A 21,475-nucleotide genomic window follows, 5' to 3' on the forward strand; every position below is an offset into this window, starting at 1 on the left:
GCTGTTCCTTGAAGAGGCGTAAAAAGTTTTACTAAAAGCAGAACTCAGACAAAGAGCCAATTAAAAGGTGCACCACTTGTGCTTCACTGTGGTGGTCCCTTGGTAGTAAACCTGCTGCTACCCAATCCATTCTGCTCTCTTATCTCAGCTTCGTGAAAGTGAAGGCGCTTCAAGCACCTGAAATGTCTCGTTAAATCTCTAATTAGGGAGCAGCATCTCTCTGTCTTTTTATTACTTTTATTGTTCAAAACCGTCTCCCAGCAGAACGGCACCCAAGGACGGTTTTGATCTTCCCCATTCCCACTTTCACAACAACGTGAAACCTCAGTACCCATTTTCCATACTTCCATTGTTTGCTCTTTACAATGCGGAGAGCATCTGTCTCTAACTAACGTTAACATGCAGGAATTCCACAGGGCTTTCCGTTTTACTTTATTCTAATCCCAAGTCACACATCAATGATTCATTAACATAGTGTTTACAGTTTTTCTGTTGCTTTAAAGTTTCATTGTTACTGGCCCAAAGAACAGCCTTCATCACCTGTTATCCATCCCAGTCGTATCACCAGTATGTGGGCTGCTCCAACTATTAGGTCATTAAAACATCATTCAAACAACGTCAATCCGTCCTGCTAAACCAAAGAAATGAGCAGTGAATTTCCTCGGCTGCTGCAAAAAGTTCATTAGGTGGTCGTGAGGCTGGCTGAGGCAGTCTCCAATTGACTCTCATACACTCTGCTTTCACTTTCATCCACTGCTTAGATTCAGGCACCAGGAATACATGTGACAAGATCACAATTTGGAACACAAACCTGCTAATAACACAAATCACAAGTTACATGAAGCTGGATTTACTAACTTACCACACTAGCGATTTTCACATGCACTACTTCACTCCACCTCTAGATGTCTCCCACATAGACTGGGTTGCTTCTGATAACTAGCGGTGTGCGATACTGCAATAAATGTTATCGAAGTAAATACAGGGCCATTTCTGCTGACAATAATTCTGATTAATACTAATACTTTTAACTTATAAGTGCTTATGTAGGAGAAAGCGGTGTGCCATGATTTATGAGATGAACCATCATTAAGGACCATTAAATCGCTGTGATTATGTTTCACAATAATTAGCTAATACAACAAAACACACCTTTTAGCAAACAAAGTATCGATCCTATCGCGCTAGTATCGATGGGATTACCAATACCAGAGTTGGTATCGATACCTTAGATATTTGGATCGATCCACCCACCGCTACTGATTATCCATCCCAGTCCACATTAGAATGAGTCTAATGTAAAGCTGCTTCTAGACATCCACTGCAGCTCAGAATTTTTGTAGCATTACCTGAAAGGGGCGCATGTGAGAAGGCAAATCTCTCTTGCAGAGGAATGGGACATTAGCCATTCTTTAATCTGCCAGATATCTCATACAAATGCAAATACATGCATTCACCAACTCACCCAAGCACTTCCAGCCTCTAAACCAGGCACATTTTCAGCTATGTGAATGTGTCTGAAGTAAAATTCCTCATTATAGACGGCGATAATTTAAGATTGGCCAGTGTTGTAGAGATGCAGAAATTACAGAAAAACTGCTTGAATGATACAATTTCCCTTTCAGACTGAGACGCAGAGACTCTCCCAGTGGTGGTGTAAGAGGATTAGATGTGTTGGTTGTGTGCTGTGACTTCACAGGGTTGGTTGCCGAGGATGTGCTCTTCACACCAGATTATCGGTATGGCATTGCCCACCCACGCTAGGGCTCTTTGATGTGGAAGTGTCTGAAACCCTTCCAGCACTGGTTCGCCTCTGTTTTTATCTCATTGCAGGAGAGCACTAAAGGGAACATTATCATTTCTACTGGTGCAATGATAAAGAAATCATTAGAAATGCACTCATACTTGTAATGCGGGTAAGACGGCAAGAGAGGGCTTGGCAGAGTGAGGGAGAACCAGAAAAGCAGCAGTGTGGGAAAGAGAGGCAGCAGAACTGAACGTGCTAAACACATGGAGGCAGAATGGAAGGAAAGGAAATGTGCAAAGGAAAGAGCAATGGAAGAAGATGAAAAACTGAAAGCAGTGTGTGGTAGGAAAGACTTGAAAGAGGACAAAGAAAGCAAGAAATGACTGAAAAAGCTCTGAAACAAGCTAAAAGGACCAAAAGCCAGATGTCAGATTCCATTAAGCAGCGGCTGAGCAGCAGCTGCACATACGAGTTGTCCTGAAACAGATAGCTACCGTATCTCCCTCAATTTCAAGACTTCATTAAACATCTCCACTTCCACTCATCTCTAAGTGAGCTGTGATTAGTGTTGGCTAGCTCACTAATTTACATCCATTTACTGTGACCTCTGCGGCACAGTTCAACTGTGAGAATATTTTTCCAGTTCCCTGGTCGAACCTTAAAGTCACCGTTATTTTCAGCAGCACACGGGGTCACACTGAAAGTAATCTCTTCTTCACCCCTTATGGTAATATCTTCCATAATAACCTGGGACGAAAAAAAATTAAAACGCTGCTGCTTCTATCCATCACTCTGCAATACAGCTGGGAGCCTATCCAGCTAAGCTATGCAAACAGTGGGACAAATAGAAAGAAAATTATGGACACAATTATTTTTCGTGTAGATAAACATGCTGATTTTGATCACATCTTCAGATTTGTCTCTGTTCCAAACCTCTATTAATTTCAGCTTCCAAAGCTGGAAACAGAGGATATTACTTTAAAGACGCTGACACAAATTTGCTTCAAAACATGACTGAATCATTTCTCAAAACAGATGCAGATTCATTTTCTCTTTTAATCAGTGAATTGATTAATATAGTCTAAGGATATTAAATCACTATCTTATTTCCTCAAGTATAAATAGGAAGCTAATGGTTGGGAGGAAGTTTTGACAGACAAGACACCTAATTCTGCATTCCGGCGAAGTTGGCAGCACAGATTTTTCACATTTTCTTAATTAAACTGTGGCAGAAATATTAAAACCATAAGAACACGATTACCTTTCAAACTTCTCAGCACTTGTTCTGCTGTTGGGTCTCCAAACAGCATGTGCCGAAATCAGCCCAAAGGACTGTGACAATAACATTAAAACAAAACAAGCTTAGTGCAGTTGATTCTTTTCAAACTAAACGATTAAACAGGGTTTATATGGTATTTGTGTCACCCACATAGCACACACTGGGTCTATCGGGGCAATCTGGGGCTCAGCACTTTGCACAGCGACACTTCAGAATGAAGAACGGAGAAGCCTGGGATCAAACCAATGACCTTCTCTTTGAAATGTATTTTTGTTTTACAGCTATATGGCATGCTATAGCCATAAGTTATATGGTGACGTTTAACCAAAATACATTTTATTCTGTTACTTGTGTCTGTTACGCTCTGTCATAGACATTACTCTGGTGTAGTCTTGCTACAAAGTTCTGATATATGCCTGATGTTGATGCTTAAAGTTGCTTAAAAAGATGCTTGAAACTATGAAAAAGTGGGACTTTGAGTGGAAGAAAATTAATTTGTTTACAGTTTTTCAGCAATGAAAACATAATGTGGTTAGTTCCTGTACTTACAAAATAAAAGCTCAGAAAATGCTGCAAAAATGATGCAAATTATTCATTAATTCCTACTAATTTCATTTACTGAAGTGGAAAAATTCAACCTAACATCCTGCACTTAGAGGCCCTTTTTTGTAACATGGACAATTGCTGCAGTCAAAAGGTGACTGCAGCACATGAGCTCATTAAATACACGAATAGTACCTACAAAAAACCCCCCAATTGATTCTGAAGGGGTCAGCTGACCGATTCTTCATGGAATAATTCCATTGCCAAGTACAATGGCACGTGTCTTTGTCTGACTGATAAAACAAGTTCACAAAAGTTGATTTGCCTTTGCTGCATAACAAAGAGCACATTGTCTCGAGGGCAAATGTCTCAAAGACAGTGAACACATAACGCTGATGTCCGTCTATCCCATTTTATCTGTTAAAAAAAGCTGTTTATCGTACATACAGCAACTGAGCCTGTTTCAGTATTTTTTCTCACATTTCAAGTCCTTAGATCATTTTTATAATTTATGCGTATATACACTGGAGTCTTGGCAAAACTCAAATTCCTTATGTTTTTTTCTGGCTTTGTTTATCAAAGTTGTGGGTGGCTGATTTGTTATTGTATAACAGCACTATGCACTCGTGTCTGACAGCTCTAAAAATCAGAAGGGACTCCCTGTTTGAGACGTTAGAACCATAAACAAGAACTACAGCTGTCTTAAACATGACTAAGTAGGTTACTTTGTCATCCAGCAACATTTACTTTCAACACACCCCCTGAAAAAAAACCCTAACTCTGTCATTTTCATTTATTGGTGTGAAACTGAAGCAAAGACGCCAGGGACGACTATTAGTTTTGAAAAGTAAACTAACTGTAGAACTCTAAATTACACAAAATACACAGAGCTAAAGACGTGCATGTGCAAGCACATCTTCAGCCAGATGATCTCCTTGTTCCTCTCTTCCTCTGTGTCTTCATCCATAATTGGGACTATCTTTGCAGAACCATGTAGCCTTTTCTTTTCTACTGTTTGACCTTTATTACTAGAGTTAGCTGCCTTTCCTTATTAATAGTGCTTAGAAGCAGCTTCAGAAAAGTTTATGCTTATACATCAGAGAGACCGATTTGACTGGACCAGTGGGAGAGAACGCACGAGGGCTTAATAGTTTTTCTTGGCCACAAACAGCACAAATCACTTCTGTTGGCAAACTATCAGTCATTATGAATGCTCAGGAGATTCACATAAGCACACTGATGAAAGAGATTGTGTGTGTGTGTTGTGTACATGTTGACATTCTGAAATTGAAATAAGAAGAGAAATGATCGTCTGTATAGTTACGTTTTAAAGTGAGGAAACATCTGTCAAAAAGTAAAAATCCATTTAATTCTGGCTTTAAAAAAAGTCATTTGTCTCCCGTCTTGGTGAATAAAATTCTTGAATTTTAATCAGTCTGTTAGGACTAATTAGCCGATATGTGCGTCTGAGCATTGCATCCATACAGTTGATGGTTGTAGCTTGCTAATTAACCTCGTAAGCATTAGCTAATAACTTAGCGGTCTACCCTTTTACTCAAATATGGTCACGTGTAACTTTAACTCCCACATTAACGGCTAAAACCACTCCCTTTGAGGCAGAGTTTAAAGCTAGTGATGGGTGACAAAAAGTGGTCACCTCCAAGTAGGTCAGTAGTAGCTTCATAGGCATGAAGTAAGCTTCTTAACTATGTTGGCTACATTGGGGCCTTTTCAAGCACTTGAAAATTCCCTGGCAACAAATGTGCCTGATGTGACTAATACTAAAAGTCCTCCATGAAGGACGTAACTGTGTTGTAGACTGTATTTGTAGGTTACATCAGTGCTATTATGTGCAGCCACTATCCAAACTAGCGAGCTTGAGCTAATAAATTAGGAGCGCGTTCTCCTAAATACGGTAACCTCTGGCTACAAAAGACAAAAAAACAAGAGCTATAATCCAAGTTTGAAGGCAACAAAACGGGAGTTCACAACACAGTTGGCGTTCATCTTCTATAGTAACACATAAAGTTAGAGCTACTGTTCTCACTAAAGTCTCGCTGATATATCAGGAAATATGAGAAATCTGCTGATCTGCATTCATAATGGCTGACAAATGAAAATTTAAGAAGTAAACAAGAGACGGGAGAAACGGCCTTCAACCATGTTAAGAGTGTTAAAGTTGCACCGTTTGTCCAACAGAGGGCACTCTGAAATTTCCCCGTTGGTAACACAGATGTTTGGAATGGCAAAAAACAAAAACCAGCTAATCTGAGCAGCCAGTTAATCCAGTACGGTAATAAAGTCAGATCATTTTAAATGGCGCCGTCATGTTATTTTAGCAAGAACTCACAAACGAATACACATAACAAATGTTAGGGGGATCTGTTTATGGAGCTTCTGATACAGACTTGTATGGAAAGACTTGTTAAAAACGTTGTCATTGTCCGAGCATTAGATAAATGTGGATAGCACCACATTTGGGAAGATGATGCGCCCCTCCCTGAGTGTGGGCTGAAAACAAACGGCCATCCATCCTCGTAGGTGCTTCACTGGCAGATACGGATGTGGATGTATATGAATGGTTGCTTTGTAATTTATACCTACATTATGTCCAATATATGTAATATGTTTCTATGTCGAGCCTGATTTAGAGCACGAGCCAAAACAAGTAAAGAAGTAATGAAGATATTTTTTTATTCTTCAGTGTTGCTTAAGTTTTGACCTCATAAAGTTGAGAAGTTGGGCTTTATAAATGATTCAATATTAGATTATTTTTCTGTCAATTATTTGATCGATAGCTGAGGTAGTTATTTAAGCATTGCAGAGATGGATGGTAGAAACAGCAGAGTGCAGCCAGAAGCCTTTAAGGAAATAAACTGAGGAGAAACTAATTTAGATGCTGTGTGGAAGCAAACTGCTACAGCATCTCAGACAAGTTACGATCACTTGGGAAACCTTGCTAAATGGCAAAAGAACCAAGGTCAGACACAAATGCCTGGAACGCACTCGTTTGAAACATTTCATGAGGTGAAAATCGTTACTTCATGTTCCAAAGCAGTTTTGATACATTTAAAAAAAAAATACACACACTAGTTCCTCTGCCTGTGGGCAGCTACCTTTGGCCTTATTAGTGTGTAATTGATCGCACCTATGTATGGGCATGCTCAGTCTGAATGTGTGATTTGTCAGTTGTGGCAGCAGTTTGTTTGTTCATCTCCAAGATGAGAACAGTAAAGTTCAGTGTGGCCGGGCAGTTTAATCAGGACCTCCGCCTCCCTGTCTAGAAGCTTTGAGACGTCAGAACTTAACTCTCTGGGATGCTTCTGGGTCAGCGGTGTGAGTGCAAGAATCCACAAGGGAAAGCGTGCTGAGCTATGAAATGGCACTTTCTAATCTTAATCTTAAAGCCTTCTGTGTATGTGTGTTGATCCAGCTCGCAAGCCCAAAGCCATTTCTGTCACTGTTCTCTTCCCCCACTACAGCCACTCAAACTGGATGACTGATGTCTCATGCTGGATGTGCTTTGCACTTTTTTCCTCTCCAAGACCACAGGCATGTGTTGATCTCCTTAATTTGTCAGTGACCCGTGAGTCATTCCACTGATTATCCTTTCCACCCAAGGGAATTCAGAAATTACTGTTAATACAAAATGAAAAGAGGCCTATTATTCTTTTGCCTCATTTTCAGTCACTATTATAGGGATGGATGCATATCAAACATGGCCAAAGTTTCAGATCACGTGTATGTATAAGTAATCCCTGTGAGCCAAAAGCTCAGGGTTCAGATTGCTCTAAATATTCTCTTTCAGGCGCTCAGCACCAGCTGTCAGAACAATGTTGGTTTAAAGGTGGGTGGAGCGAGTGTAAACAGCTTGTTTCAGACAGTAGGTAAACTAAGGGACTTCACCAAGTCCTAGTCTAATGCAAAGAAGGATTATTCTGAGCTGTCAATCCTGAATAGCTACTTCAGCAAAGTCGGATGGAAAGCAGAATAAAAAGTCCCAGTTAGAGATGTATTTTTGCAGCGAGCTTCAAGGTACTCTAGCATCCTTGTACACAGCAGAAACAGTAACTGATATAGCATGGGCGGACAGACCGAGGGTGTGGTTGTTGCAACCTACAGGTGGAAGAAATGTGCTCTTAAACTGAGGTCTGTGGTTAGTGCTGTGTATTGATTTAAAATCAATCACCAGTGTACTAATACACTGTTCATAATTCATTAACTTACACCAGACTGTTGCTCTATTTCTATTGTTATTTTGCATCTATATTTTAAAAGTGAATAAATATATGAGCGATCACACTGACCATAGCTACAGTGTTTTCTCTGTGCTCATCTTCTCTTACATTCTGCAAGCTTACCCATAAGACTATAGCCGAAAAGAGGCCACATGAAGTTTGGAGGTTCGTAACGATTTACTCTGCAGAAATTTAGCAACTTCACTATGGTGAGGATTGTAGTGAGCAGTGTGAAAGTACTGGAGTGATGTGAAATGTAATTTAAATGTATAAAAAAGCATATTTTTATTCCTGTGCAAGCAGATTTCATGGGAGACATAATGTCACTGGATGACACTCACCTGTGCCACAGCCACTTGTGTCTGCTGCTGTTGCTGCTGGAGCTGTTGCTGGAGCAGTTGGATCTGGTGGTGCACAGACAACGGGGTGCTGGGTGGCAGTATGCCTGATGCTGGGAGCAGCATCTTGGGGCTGGACACCAGCAGGAAAGCCTCCTCTGAAGGCTGCTACCAGAGGGAAAAGGAGGAAATGAGGTCAGCATGATGAGGCTTCAAACAGAAAATCCTGCAAACGTGTTATTATGAGCACATTTATGGGTGGAAGAGCCTTCAAATGAATCACTGTGGACCAAAAATACAAAAATAAATGATACATAAGTCCATGCATCCGTCTATCCATCCATCTCAGCCCGTCCTGGATGGCATTTTTTCAAAAATCAAAGTATGTTTGTTCTAATATAACAAGAAATTGGTTGTAAAAGTTGAAAATAGTTCAAGTCAACAATTAATTTGTCATGGTTTCTGACAGAATATCTAGATACAAGTCCCGAAACATATTTCCAGCAACCGTCACTGTACTAATGGCACATTGTGCTACCTAATGCAAGTGTATCATATATCGTCCAAAGTGTCAAAAAAGGGAAGATGTCATACATCTTCGCCTTGCTCATGCGGGCACTATTTAACAAAGCTGCTAGTTGACAGTCTGCAAGGTCCCTGTTGGACACGCTGTCTGTTCCAGTAGTCAGTCTGTGGTGTTTTGTGAAGGGAGCAGTAAGTAAGTACATTATTTATTTACACCGCCTTTCAAAATACAAATCACAACAATAACAAAAAGACATAGAATGCTTTTGAAATATCAGTCTAAGAAGACAGTTTTAAATCTGTTATTTACAGCAGTTTTGTGCATGGCGCTGCCTTCACGTCTTATTACTACAGTTAGCTGTAATCAATTGATTTTACTTTGTGATGCGGAGGAAACTGTTGGAGTGATCTACAGCTTTTGAGGATTGGACATTAAATTGTTATTGCACTAAAGAACAAGAGCGTTGTAGTGACATGCAAACTACGTCTAGAACAGAAACAATTGCTAACACAACTTTAGCTCTCTTTGGCACTTGCACAACCAGCATGCTAACACAAAGCTAGCCAAGAGCCCAGAATGCTGAACTTCAGCAGGTAACAGAGGCAGTGATGAGCAGTCAGACTTGCAGTAGACTTGTAGTCAAGACCGCCTAAACTAAGACCAAGACAGACCGAGTCAAGACCAAGACAAAGTTGAGACGAGACCAAGACCGAGACAAAAAAGTCTCCAAACTGCAGCCAGATGCTGCTTCGTTTACAGGTGTCAGGCATATTTATGTGTTTTTGCAATGCACTCGCACAGCCCTCCTCACTGCTGTCTACTGTCTCACTCACTTACTGAGAGGACAGACGCACGCTCCACTTGACTGTCGCGTCGCTCACCCTCTCTGTTTTTCCACATAATGATATTATCCTGTATCCTCGCATGTGATTGGCCACAATATGGAGGGATTGGAGCATAGCTGAGCCACTGTGTGAGAGCTGAGCAGCGAAAGGAAATTAAGTGAGGAGCCGGCTCTCGCTCGTTACATTGTGTATCACGGATACTGTTGACTCCAAATCTCCCGACCACTATGTCGATCTGAGACAGCGAGATGGAGACAGTGAGACCAAGACAAGACCGAGGGATCCGAGACCAAGACAAGACCAAGACCAAAGTCCGTCAAGACCAAGAACACGTAAAAGTGGTCTCAAGACCAAGACTGGTCTTGAGACATCCAACTCTAACTTGCAGCACTATAACTTCCATTTTCACCTATCCATGTTTCTACAGTAGTGAGTAACGTCCCCAACACTGCTAATAAGTAGTACAGGACATATAAAATGACCCAGATATTTAAGAAATACATAATTTCATAAAACATAATATTTCACGTGCACGATAAAAAGTAAAATGAATATCAGAGCTTGTGTTTTGCTTCACATGTTGCAGGTGTATCTGTTAAAATTGCACACTCATGCTCGTTTTAACCATGTACTACTTCAAACACTTTTTGGAACTTGCTCATGAGAAGCTAATGATGCAAATAAAAAGTAAAAAAAAAAGAGAAAGAAAAGAAAAGGCTTTGCTAATGAATAAATAAATACAATCAGGACAAGCAATAGCATCAATAAAATGCCTTGGAGAACAAGCCGTCATCAAAACAACAATCTGAATTTAAAATGTAGAGTTGCTGATTAGTTGCACCAGTGTGGAATGAGTGGTGCTGCCCTGGAATGCAGATCAGTAGCACTGAAATGCTCCACTCCAACAATAATGAGCTTTGGGAATCAGTTCTCCTTCATCTAACGCCATGAAGCATCGTATAATAGTTTCAAGGCTTTAGTTACCGGTCACACTTCGTGGCCTTTCCGTCATTCAACTAGTCAAAATATATATATTTCTGTAATACAATGGCCAAATAAAATATCTCATAATCCATGCTAATGATGACATCCAAGCAGACACAACATGGAAATACATTTAAAACACGTGCTGTTCCAAAAAATACACAGACATATTCTCTTTTCCGTCAGCAGATAGGGAGATAAATGCAGGTATTAAATCTCCTCTTGAAGTGGTCCTTAAAAACAGAGTATTACACGTTGGTATAGAGGAATAAAAAAAAAAAAAGCACTCTCAGACCAACACGGAGACCTTGAGATTACAGCGTACATGTTTTCCTCCAAAGGCAATTACCAAACAGACTGATACAGGCTGAAGGCCATGTAGTGCCCCAAAGGTAAAACATTAAGTGCGCTTTGCTGTGATGGACCAGTCATGGCAGTAGTGAGAGGAGTCTAACAGCGAGCTCACATAAATTCGGAAACCTCGGGGCCTAATAAATGAAGCCAAGTGCCAAAAACTGCAGTTCCTTAAGGGTCACTGGAGGCTGGCTTCAAAAGCGAGTCAAATTGATTATTTTAAAACCCCTAAATGCTGTCGCGACTAAGTTAGGAGCGTGGCTGCTTTGACTGATCTGTGTAACAGCACACGCTGTGTAGATGGCCTCTTTTAATTGAAGTTACTGAACTCCACCTGTCTTGAAAGTTACTGTTTCACTGAGTTTGTGTAGTTGGAGAAATTTTAAATGGGTGGATATATATCATGGCTTGAAAGCCCGCAATCTAGTTTTAGTGACCGGAAAGTTTGTATTTATCAATAAGCCTCTCATCACTGTGTCATCTGTGGCTACAACTTAGTAAGCAAACTTTCATGCCGATAAAGCAGCCCTCCAAGCAGTTACACCTGGCTCCAAGAATGAGCTGGTGGTGGCCATCACCCCAAAGTGGATGCTTTAAAATGTGAAACCACTGGGTGGTATCACTTCCACTGCCACCTCTCTTACCTCCCAATGTGGACACTGTCGCCCTTAAAAACGGACCAGTTTGCACGACTAGTGTATCACAGCAGCAACACCACAGACCACCTTGTGCATACACCTGTGATGCTACCAGTTTCTGACAAAAGTGCGATATTTAATGGCAACGATGTGTAACAGTGTTGGACAGCCAGCCAGATATATGTGGATATCAAAAGCTTTTGAATAGAGCTGCTGTGTATTCCAGGGCAAAGTGTTTCATAATGAATCGAATGCTATTGGACGGTTGGGGCGACTGGCGATCAGAAACCTGATAAAATTGAACCTTAACCTGCCTTAAGGAATCTACGCCAAAATACTTCACCATCTGTCTCTCATGCCTTCTGGTGACACCAAGAGCAGACGCACTCTGCATGAGAGGAAAATGTGACTGATGGCCTGCCTGACACGGACCTTTTAAGTTAACGAGAGGAAATTATCCAGGTTGACAGGTTGTTTGGCGCCACCATGATTTGAATAGTAAGACAGAAGTCTCCAGAATGAGTGAGAGTGTGTGTGTGTGTGTGTGTATAAATGTGAGATAAGAGAGAATTTGTTGGGGATGACTTCTCAGTAACACGCAGGATCCCGATAAACGTGTTTTCTCTAAAGTGCCTCTTTTTAACACACACTTCCTTCACCTTTATTCCATTGGAGTTACTCCGAGATACGTAAAACAACTGCTCAGCTGCTAAGTAAAGGACGGTAAGCAGGATTATTGCGGTAGCTTTGAAGCTGGGTTGTCAGCCAGAGAAGGTTTAGCAAGTGGAAGCGTGAATAAGATAATTCAGCACTTAAAGCAACACAGAGGAAAGAGGATGGCATGTTTGGCTCACGAGTACTGTGGACACAGGAACTATTCCCAATTATAGAGAAACAGAAGGAGAAGACAGACATAAATAGACTGTCAGCTGGTGCAGAAGAAGACATAACACAGATGGAAAGAAATCCCATTCCAAAAGTACACTGATTTAGTCATCTGCAACATTTTCCCATCTGATAAACTGTTTACTACCAGTGATGTTTCCCATCACTTATAACAATGATTGTCTATGCCATAACTGCATATTATAAAAGCCATTATACTGCTTTTGCAAAATCCATTGTCAACATCCAAAGAATGTGTCGCGGAGGACTGGAGCTGTTCTAGCACCTAATAAGCAGTTTTGAGGAAGCACATAGGAAATTTCAGCCTCTTTGGGATGTGGGTAGTTCAAGAGTTGTCATTTTCCCCCTCATATAACATCAATGGTGAACAAAAGAGCTAAGGCAGGCCAAATATATGGTACCATACTAGACGCAAACAGCAGCTTACTATACATCAAACAAAGGATTCCAGGCAAAGGAAGGTAATTCCTATGCAGACCAAACACATGAAGTTTGTCAGGTGCACTAACCATAAATTATAGGATGTAGTCACAGACTGTATATAAAAAATAGATGGTTTGTGCCTTTAGCCCTAAGGTCACAGTTACAACTCTGGCTGCATAGAAGCATAGAATCAGTTTATGGCGCTTATTTGAGTCAGAGGAGGATAACGCACACAATGATTTGTCTTGTGACTGTTGAGTTGACTTGATGTATGCTTACTGTATTCTAATAATATACATTTTAAAATATATATTTTGGAAAGCAGCAGAAAAAAAAACTGTGCAACAAATACACAGCATATCGACAAAAGCAGTGGGCCACCTACAGGAGCTGCGCAGCCTTGGAAACCCAAGCCATGAAGCTCCCAGCACACAGCTCTTTTGCTGATGTTAACTTCAGAGGAGGTCTGAATCTCTGCATTCCCATATACTGTAAATCATAGGAATAGTAGTAAAAAGAAAAACCGAATGCATTTTACAGATGAATTGCTTGACAGCTGCATTGATAAAAGTGGTAATGATTGTGGATGTAGGAGTACGCTATCATTTTACTTTCAAGCTTCAAGTTCATCAAGTCTCTTTTGAAGATGACAAACAAAAGACTGGCTGCAGAGTTGGTGTATTAGCTTCTCAGGGTCATTCTTTACCCCTCTCAAAATGATGCCACACTTGGAATATAAGCTCTAAGAATGATATGGACTAATAATGTCAGAAATAAATAAAGGTATTAAGAACCAACCAGCTGATAGACTGTAATGTCCGTGACTGAGTGAGTGACTGTCTTGCCATTTCTAGCAAACCTCAAACCTTATCAAATGAAGTTTGATTGTAGAATAGTGTAATTTAAAGAATATCAAAATACAGTTGTTGCATTTGCTTTAAAAAGGTTAGGCTGCAATAAATAAAAAAGAACATGTAAAAGTGTGAATAATTCTTTTTATTATCCCTGAAACACATGACACATCACACTTCCTCTGAGCCAAATCCTGTAACTCCAGGATCAGCTGTGTGAATGCTGGATGCCAGCATATTCCCATAAACTGCAAAATGCCTGGAATGACTCCTAAAAAACTGGTGACTAAGCTAGCGAGGGTTGATGCATATGAAAAGCTGTCAAGGATGTTAAATGGGGCAGGCAAATGTGGGCGTAGAAGGCACTCAGTTGTGAACATTTGTAATCTTTGTGTTAATGGGTACAAGAAGTCCATTCATTAAAAAAAAAGAAGCCAAACTGGTGATGAGATCAGTCTCTTTTTTTTAAAGTAACTTTTGAATTTCCATATGAGACGCAACAATGGGTATGTTAACTCAGATAATGGGTGGATAAATAAAAAACATCCACAATGCCGACGACAAAAGCCGAGGACAGGCACTGAGTCAAACCCACACACGAAACACTCACACCCCCGTATTCACAGTTAGAAGTTTGTTAAACACAATCCTGCATATTCAAACACAGACTCGGCCTCTCTGCACTGTTTACTGCATAGAATAAGAAACAACAGTCCATGCCTGAATCCTAAACTTGTTTGCCACAGAAAAAGCCAATTATGGAAGACAGTGGAGTGAATATTCAAACTGAGAAGGGGGGCTTAAAGGGGAGGATCAGCCATATTGCTGAAATTTCTCATAACTGTTTGACTCGGAGGGAAAAGTTGCTATTATATCGCACACTAACAAGTTCATAGTTGTCCCTTCATAGCCTTCCCTTTATCTTTTAGCCTCTGGTTGTACTCATTGATGGACAGACAGAAAACAGGGAAGCAGAGAAAAGGGAAACAAAGCTAAAGATAGATGATGAGGGATAAAGGAAGTTTTTAATTCTCCTCCTACAGCTGTGATTACACTAGCTGCTCTCTGTCTGTCAAACAGACAGTGCCCTCCCACACACACACACACACACACACACACACACACACACACAGACACACGCTGGCTATAAAACACTGTGCAGTCTGACAGGTTCTGGCTTCCTTCACTGCTGACAGCCTTGGCTACAGATTTACAACTTTATCAAGGGCTCTCGAGAAGAAAAAATAAAATCTGCACATATTACTCCACTGTGGCTCTGCCTGTAATAAAATTGCATGACATCAACCTAAACAGCTACCATGGTATAGCAGTATAAGGGAATATCTTAATTTGGCGGAAGTGTTTTGACGTGCTTGGGCACGTTACTATGAATAACCCCATTAACAGACTACTCCTCCACTATGTTTTACTTCTAAGGGTGACTTCATGATAATATAGTGATAGCGCGATGCCTCCTAATGTAACAAATCTGTTATTGTTCAAAGGATTTTCCAAAAGAAAAATGGTTTGGGGCTAACAGAATAATAATAATAAGAAGAACAATTTGGGGCTAAAAAAAGCTTTGTTGTGAAAAGCAAGACTAAAGAGCTGTTTAACTTAAAACAATAGTTTGCTTTATTGTGTCTTGATACTTTGTTATTAATATCCTAGCCATCTTGCTTTAACCAAAGACTTGCCTAGTGTCAGGGTTAGCTAAATTAGCAAAGTTTGAGAAACAAGTAGACATTTAAAAAAAATTCCCACTCATTTTGGCATTCCAGTTTTTTACAAAACAGGTGATATTTTTATTAAAAAATGGTGCATGTTAACTACAACCAGTACCCTAGATGGGTCAGCAATGACTTGGTAGATTTTAAGTTAATTACTGTATATTTCTCTGAATAATTTGTTTTCTTTGTACAACTATTTGACGGGGTTACTTGAAAGAGCAATATTCTAACCCAGGGGTGTCAAATTCAGGTTTACCGAGTGCCACGTTGAAATACGAGGATCACACCAAGAACCACAAACATGCTTTAATCTGTAAATATAGAGTACAGTACTGTATAGACATTTGAACTGCCCTTCAAGTTTTTATATTTTGCTTCCAAGGAGCTCAAGTGGTGGAATAGTTCCCCATGCCTTTTCAGGGTTTGTTTGTTTGTTCAGCAACTTAACACTGACCTGTGAATCATTCAAGCACAGAAAAAAGCACCTAACCCCTGGGATGTACCCGAGTTGTGTCTACACATAACAAAAAACTTAGCAAAAAAAAAACCAAAAACCCAAAAAACAATCTCCAGCAGATGAAAAGTGAAGTCAATGAATTCATATCCCTTAGAAATAGGAACAAAATTCAGTAAACATTTGATACAGGACCCGAGGTTTGTACCTTCAGTTGATCCATGTACTGTTCGCTGAAGCCTCATCAGAAATGGTCTTCACTGAAGATCTCATGAGAGAAAAGTGATTTGATCCACAGTGTGACACCATCTGGATCGTATCTGGTAACAACTTTCATTTTCAGCGTGACAGCGATCCCAAACATACTGCCAGTGTAGTAAAAAACATACACATATAGGAGTCATACAGAGCAAAGCTCATCAGTCTTGGATTGGCCTCTCCAGAGTCTGGACCTCCTCATTATTGAAGTAGTGTTGGATCATCTTGACAGAGAATGGAACAAAAGGCGAAAAAAGCTCCCCATGGCCCCCTCTTTTCACTTGGTAAAGATTTAAGCTACTCATTCTCCCACCTCAGTCCCAGCTGAGATTGTTTGCCTTCACAATGAACTTTCCTTTTGTCTTGCATTTTGATTTAGCTAGCCTTTTAGCTTCAGTGGGTGCTCTGCAGGTCCGCCTGTCTGTTTTGTTTGGTGTATGTAACAAGATCATGGAAATGGTCACCAAATGATGTCTCAATGATATATCCTGTGTACTGATACAGGTTGAAATAGGAGTGTACTAAATCAGAGAACATTTCAGCAGATTTTAAAATCACATCCACAGTTTGTGACAAGCTCACCCACATTTTCAACCCAGCATGCCACACTGATCAACACCCTGAGGAAGGAACCTCGTTGTCCCATCCTTCAGAATAGCCTTTTCATTTCCTTTCCAATTTTCACTGAGTCCTTTCACTTCTGACACAAGCATCAGGTGGTGGTTGTTTTTTTTTTGTTTTTTGTTTTTAAATAATGCATACAGTCTGCAAGCTAGACTCAGAGCTTGTTAGGGAATATCTACAACCGTGCAACAAAGTCGAACATTTCTTTGCCCTTAGTGTCATTAGAATCATTTGAGCTGCTTTTGATGATCTTTCAACGCAGCCATTGTCAAAGCTAATCTAAATGACATTTCCTGTTTCCCTGGCTAATGGCTGCTTCATTACTTTTTAATGATGCCAGTCACATAGTTGCGGGCATTAATTTGCATGTCGTTGTACTTGAGGCACTGGCTGTTCTTATTACTCAAAGCTCTGTTGGTTTTGCTTCAAGATGTCTAATCAGAGACTGATTCAGACCTGGGAAGCAAAGGGAGAGCTACTTATTACTGCAGTATAAAAGCAGTAGGCAGTAGGGTCTGTGGAGGGTTGGTACAAAACAACTCTTATGTTAACAATTATAAATAATAAGTAACATGTAATTGGGAGTGGTGAACAAGTTGACAAAAGTCTGTTGCAAAACCTATTTGGTATACCTGGATTTCTTCCAGGTTATATTTAGGTGATTTGCAAGCCAGGCTGGTAGTTTAATTTGTCTTAATCCAACATTGGACTTCTACAGTCATCCTCGCAATTTCTTCTACAGATCAGACATGCCAGTTACAGCTCCATTCATCCCATCCACCCGCCCAGCTATCTGGGGGGAGGGACTGGAGCCTATTACAGCTGTCATGGAAAGGTGGAGTGGACCTTGGACAGGTCGTCAATCTGTCGCAGGGAAAACTCTTCCTGTGTACACTATGGTGAAGCTAGGGAAAGAAATGGAGTAGGGGTAAAAAACAAAACAGAAAAGGCTTAGTGTTGTATGCGAGGCTGGACACGAAGAAAGGAGGAAAGGACTTGTATCAATTGGATATTGACAGATGCAGAAGAGGAGTACGGGATCCAATTTACAAGGGTGATGTGCAGAGCTGTCTACAGAGGGATCATTTTGATGAGCCATGCCATGAAAAAGAGTTGTTTAAAGATAGGTTAAGAAGAGAGGTGAAAATCAGCATGGAGCAGTATGGACTGCATGCCAGTGTTGATGGAGAAGGACCAAAAAGGTCAGAAGCAGTTGCACTTCTGTGTAACCTGATGAAGAAACTCCCAAGAACCTCTCAAGAAATGTTGCTACACGTTGGGTCGACGCAGCCTGCAACAACTTAAATAGCGTGGAAAGTTACAGTGTAGGGATAAAAGCTAAAGCTAAACCAAGCTTTACAGATGGGTTCAAAGCGGGGGTAGAGTTGAAGATGTTAAGGTTTCCATTGGATGTGACCAAAATGGACAAGATTATAAATGAGTATAACAGAAGGGCAGGTTGAGCAGTTTGGTGGGTAAAGTTAGAGAAGCAAAGCTGAGATGGTTTGGACAAAGGATGTTGAAGATGAAGCTGCCAGGAGAGAAGAAAAAAAAGAAGACCTCAGAAAAGACTCATGGATGTATTGAAGGAGGATGCTAGGGGTAGGGTGAGATGAAGGCGGGTGATCTGCTTTGGTGACCCCCTAAAGGGAGTAGCCGAAAGAAGAAGAATGTTGACACAAAATGCAGGCTAATGGAGTGGAAAGTGTAATGATGGATGAGACAGAACAAGCAAATGATGAACGGGGAAACAAACCCTCTGTGTGGAAGTAAAAAAGATGTATGGTCATCTCAGGCTTTGGAATGCAGATCAATCCTGGACTAACTCAACCCTGCCTGAGGCGAAAAGGTCACAGTTTTACTTTGTCTTTTCTTTGGCCGCATTTTTTTGTGGTTTGCTGTCAGCCAACAACACATGAGTCACAGGCTCAGAGCAAATAGCCTCCTACATGGGATGATACCAGGTCCAAATACCACAACATTCCCACATATATGCATGTAAAAGCAGACGTGGATAAAAACAGAGGGTACAAATGAGGCATGCTTAAATGTTAAGGTCTGCAGGATGACAGTATTTTGGCTTTGGGACTCCTTGGTTGTTGGCAGACTTGTGTTGTATCACAACTTTACAAGTCTGCACACACATGCACACGCGCGCACACGCATGCTGGGAAATCAAATCAGACAGTGAGGCTACAGAGAGAAACCACCTCAGCTAGTGCCTCCAATATAAATGGGTCAAGAGACAGTTTCACAAAACCCCGCTGAGTTTACAGTGAAAAGTTGAGAGGCTGCATTTTTATTGTGTGAAGAGCATTGGAAAGATAAGTCCTGTAAGGCTGCTGTGGAGACAGGGAAAAGGGCCAAGTGTGAGTGTGCCTGCAGCTTAGAAGCTATGAGTTAAAGGCTGAAGAGACATGGATGTTTCTTTTTTTAGGCCATGGTAATAGGATTAAAATTGTTTCATGAAATAGACTAACAGTGCTATGATTTAATACAGCGGTCCCCAACCTTTTTTGCGCCACGGACCGGTTTATGCCCGACAATATTTTCACGGACCGGCCTTTAAGGTGTCGCGGATAAATACAACAAAATAAAACTAGTACCGGTACCGAAAAAAGAAGATTTATTCATAACACACGTGAATAGACCCAGGAAAACCGAGTTAACGATAAAAACGATAACAAAATAACGTTGAAAACCGATAAAAACCCTGAAAACCATACATTTCAGACCTGAGCCTCAACTCTCGCGGCCCGGTACCAAACGACTCACGGACCGGTACCGGTCCGAGGCCCGGGGGTTGGGGACCGCTGATTTAATATATGTAACAGTGGTGCTAAAGTTGTAACTTCCTGAAAGAGAATAGACTCTTTCAAGGTTAACAGCACTTGCTACTCACACCTCTTCCCTCCTTTCTACAACTCTTTATGTCATCATCAACATCATCACCCTCTTGTCCTGAAGCCAGGTGAGTAATCACACGTGTGGAAACAGAATTTATGGTGTTTAGAGTCACACTGGACTACCTAAGCTTTCACACTCAGGGAAGATGCTCAAATTCTCAGTTGCAGCTGTTTAACTACTCATTTATATATTGAACCATAAATTAAACAAGTACTTATGTATTTAAAAAAAAAAGAACAACACCATTTCTGAAAGATGCAACTGAAAGGAAAAACAAGAAGAATAAACACAAATACTGTGTGTCAGAAGCATGCTACAAGAAGTTAAAGGAAAGTATCACAATGCTAGAAAGTTCATTATCATTTTGAGGAAAGCGATTGAACCAGGCTGTAAAATTAAAACTATACTAGTAGCCCAGAGAAGCTTCAGTGCTTATTCCGATCTTGGTGGCCTTTTGTTTTGCTCTCTTTCAGGATGAACCCCTCACTACTTCAATAACACTGAGGTCTAAACTCTAGGGAGGCCAATCCATAACTCATGAGTTTAACTGTCCGTTTTCTATCATCTACGTATGTTTTTTTGCCGTGTCTTTGAGATCCTTGTCATATGAAAAAGTGAATGTGTTGTCAGTCAGACATTTTCCAGATGGTACTGCTTGAAAATGAAATCAATTTTGACAGTATTTGTCTGCAATCATAATCCCATCAAGTTTGATAAAGTCCCCAACACAGCCGGCTGAAATGCAAACCATGACAGAGCCTCCAGCCTTTTACAGAGGGCTGCTGACACACCTGTTACCACAGATTTTCAGTTCGGTTCTTGTATAACGTGGCATACCTCAGCTGTGCAGCTTTTCTCGCAGTTTCTGCTAATAATGACTTCTTGACAGCAATACTTCCAACACAGACCATTTCTTATAAGTCTTCAGTGAACAGTAGCTGGATGAAATGAAAGGCAAGCTGCATCTGTCATGTCCTGTGTCAGGTCTTTGCATCTCATTATATATATATATATAGTTTCCTTAAATTTTTAAAGGTCACACTGCACACCATGCCCAGATATCAACCAACTCTCAACCAACTCTGTATATTTTTTTATATATTTTATTTTATTGTTTACTCTATTTAATTTGTAAAATATGTATACACACACACACACACACACACACACACACACACACACACACACACACACGTAGAAAAACATATTTAGTATACACATCCAGTAATGCATATACTATTATATATTGTACATATATTTATTAGTCTCAGATTTAGCCATTCTAATATTTTGCTTGTTTTACGTTATTGTATTTTTGCACAACTCTGTTGCTTGTGAAGCTCACACACAAGAATTTCACTCACATGTACTGTACCAGTGTACCTGCACATGTGATGTGACAATAAAAGTGATTTGATTTGATTTGATATGGCAGGTTGTTAGCTACTAGCTCCGTGGGAATCACTTTGTTCATATAAATTAATAAATCACAATAAATGAAAAATGACAAAACACTCTGGTTCCTTGAATACATAAATAACTTAATGGTGGCTTAAGACTTTTGCGCAGTATTGCATCTTTTATCCCTATGCTGGTTTTTCACTCCAGGAAGTGCAGACTGCATACTTGAGGGATATTAATATTGCCAAAAGTCAAGCAAAGCTCTGTATAAACTTCTTCCCTAATGTTGATTTTTCAATTATTTTGGGAAAGTTTATTCTCCTTACAACGGTTTGTACACTTATTTATTGATAAAGCTTAAATTTACGCCTGGATCAGGTGACCCTGAATGCTCCATTAGTTATGTGGCAATAGGTCTAGGCTGTTGGG

At 40.4% G+C, this 21,475-nt stretch overlaps 1 protein-coding gene across 4 annotated transcripts in view; it reads right to left on the reverse strand.

Annotated features, from left to right (window-relative positions):
* Positions 1-21,475, reverse strand: part of LOC146369785 (carboxyl-terminal PDZ ligand of neuronal nitric oxide synthase protein-like) — a 242,441-nt gene that overhangs the window by 51,830 nt on the left and 169,136 nt on the right. For 3 of the 4 annotated variants that reach the window (XM_084909586.1, XM_084909584.1, XM_084909587.1), the window contains exon 8: positions 8,149-8,313. In XM_084909586.1, coding sequence (XP_084765712.1) covers positions 8,149-8,313 — 165 coding nt within the window. The remainder of the gene's footprint in view (positions 1-8,148; positions 8,314-21,475) is intronic. The other variant, XM_084909585.1, reaches the window with a different exon arrangement.

Source organism: Perissodus microlepis, chromosome 17, assembly GCF_051167445.1.
Source record: "Perissodus microlepis isolate ML-2025 ecotype Zambia chromosome 17, ASM5116744v1, whole genome shotgun sequence".
NCBI lineage: Eukaryota > Metazoa > Chordata > Actinopteri > Cichliformes > Cichlidae > Perissodus > Perissodus microlepis.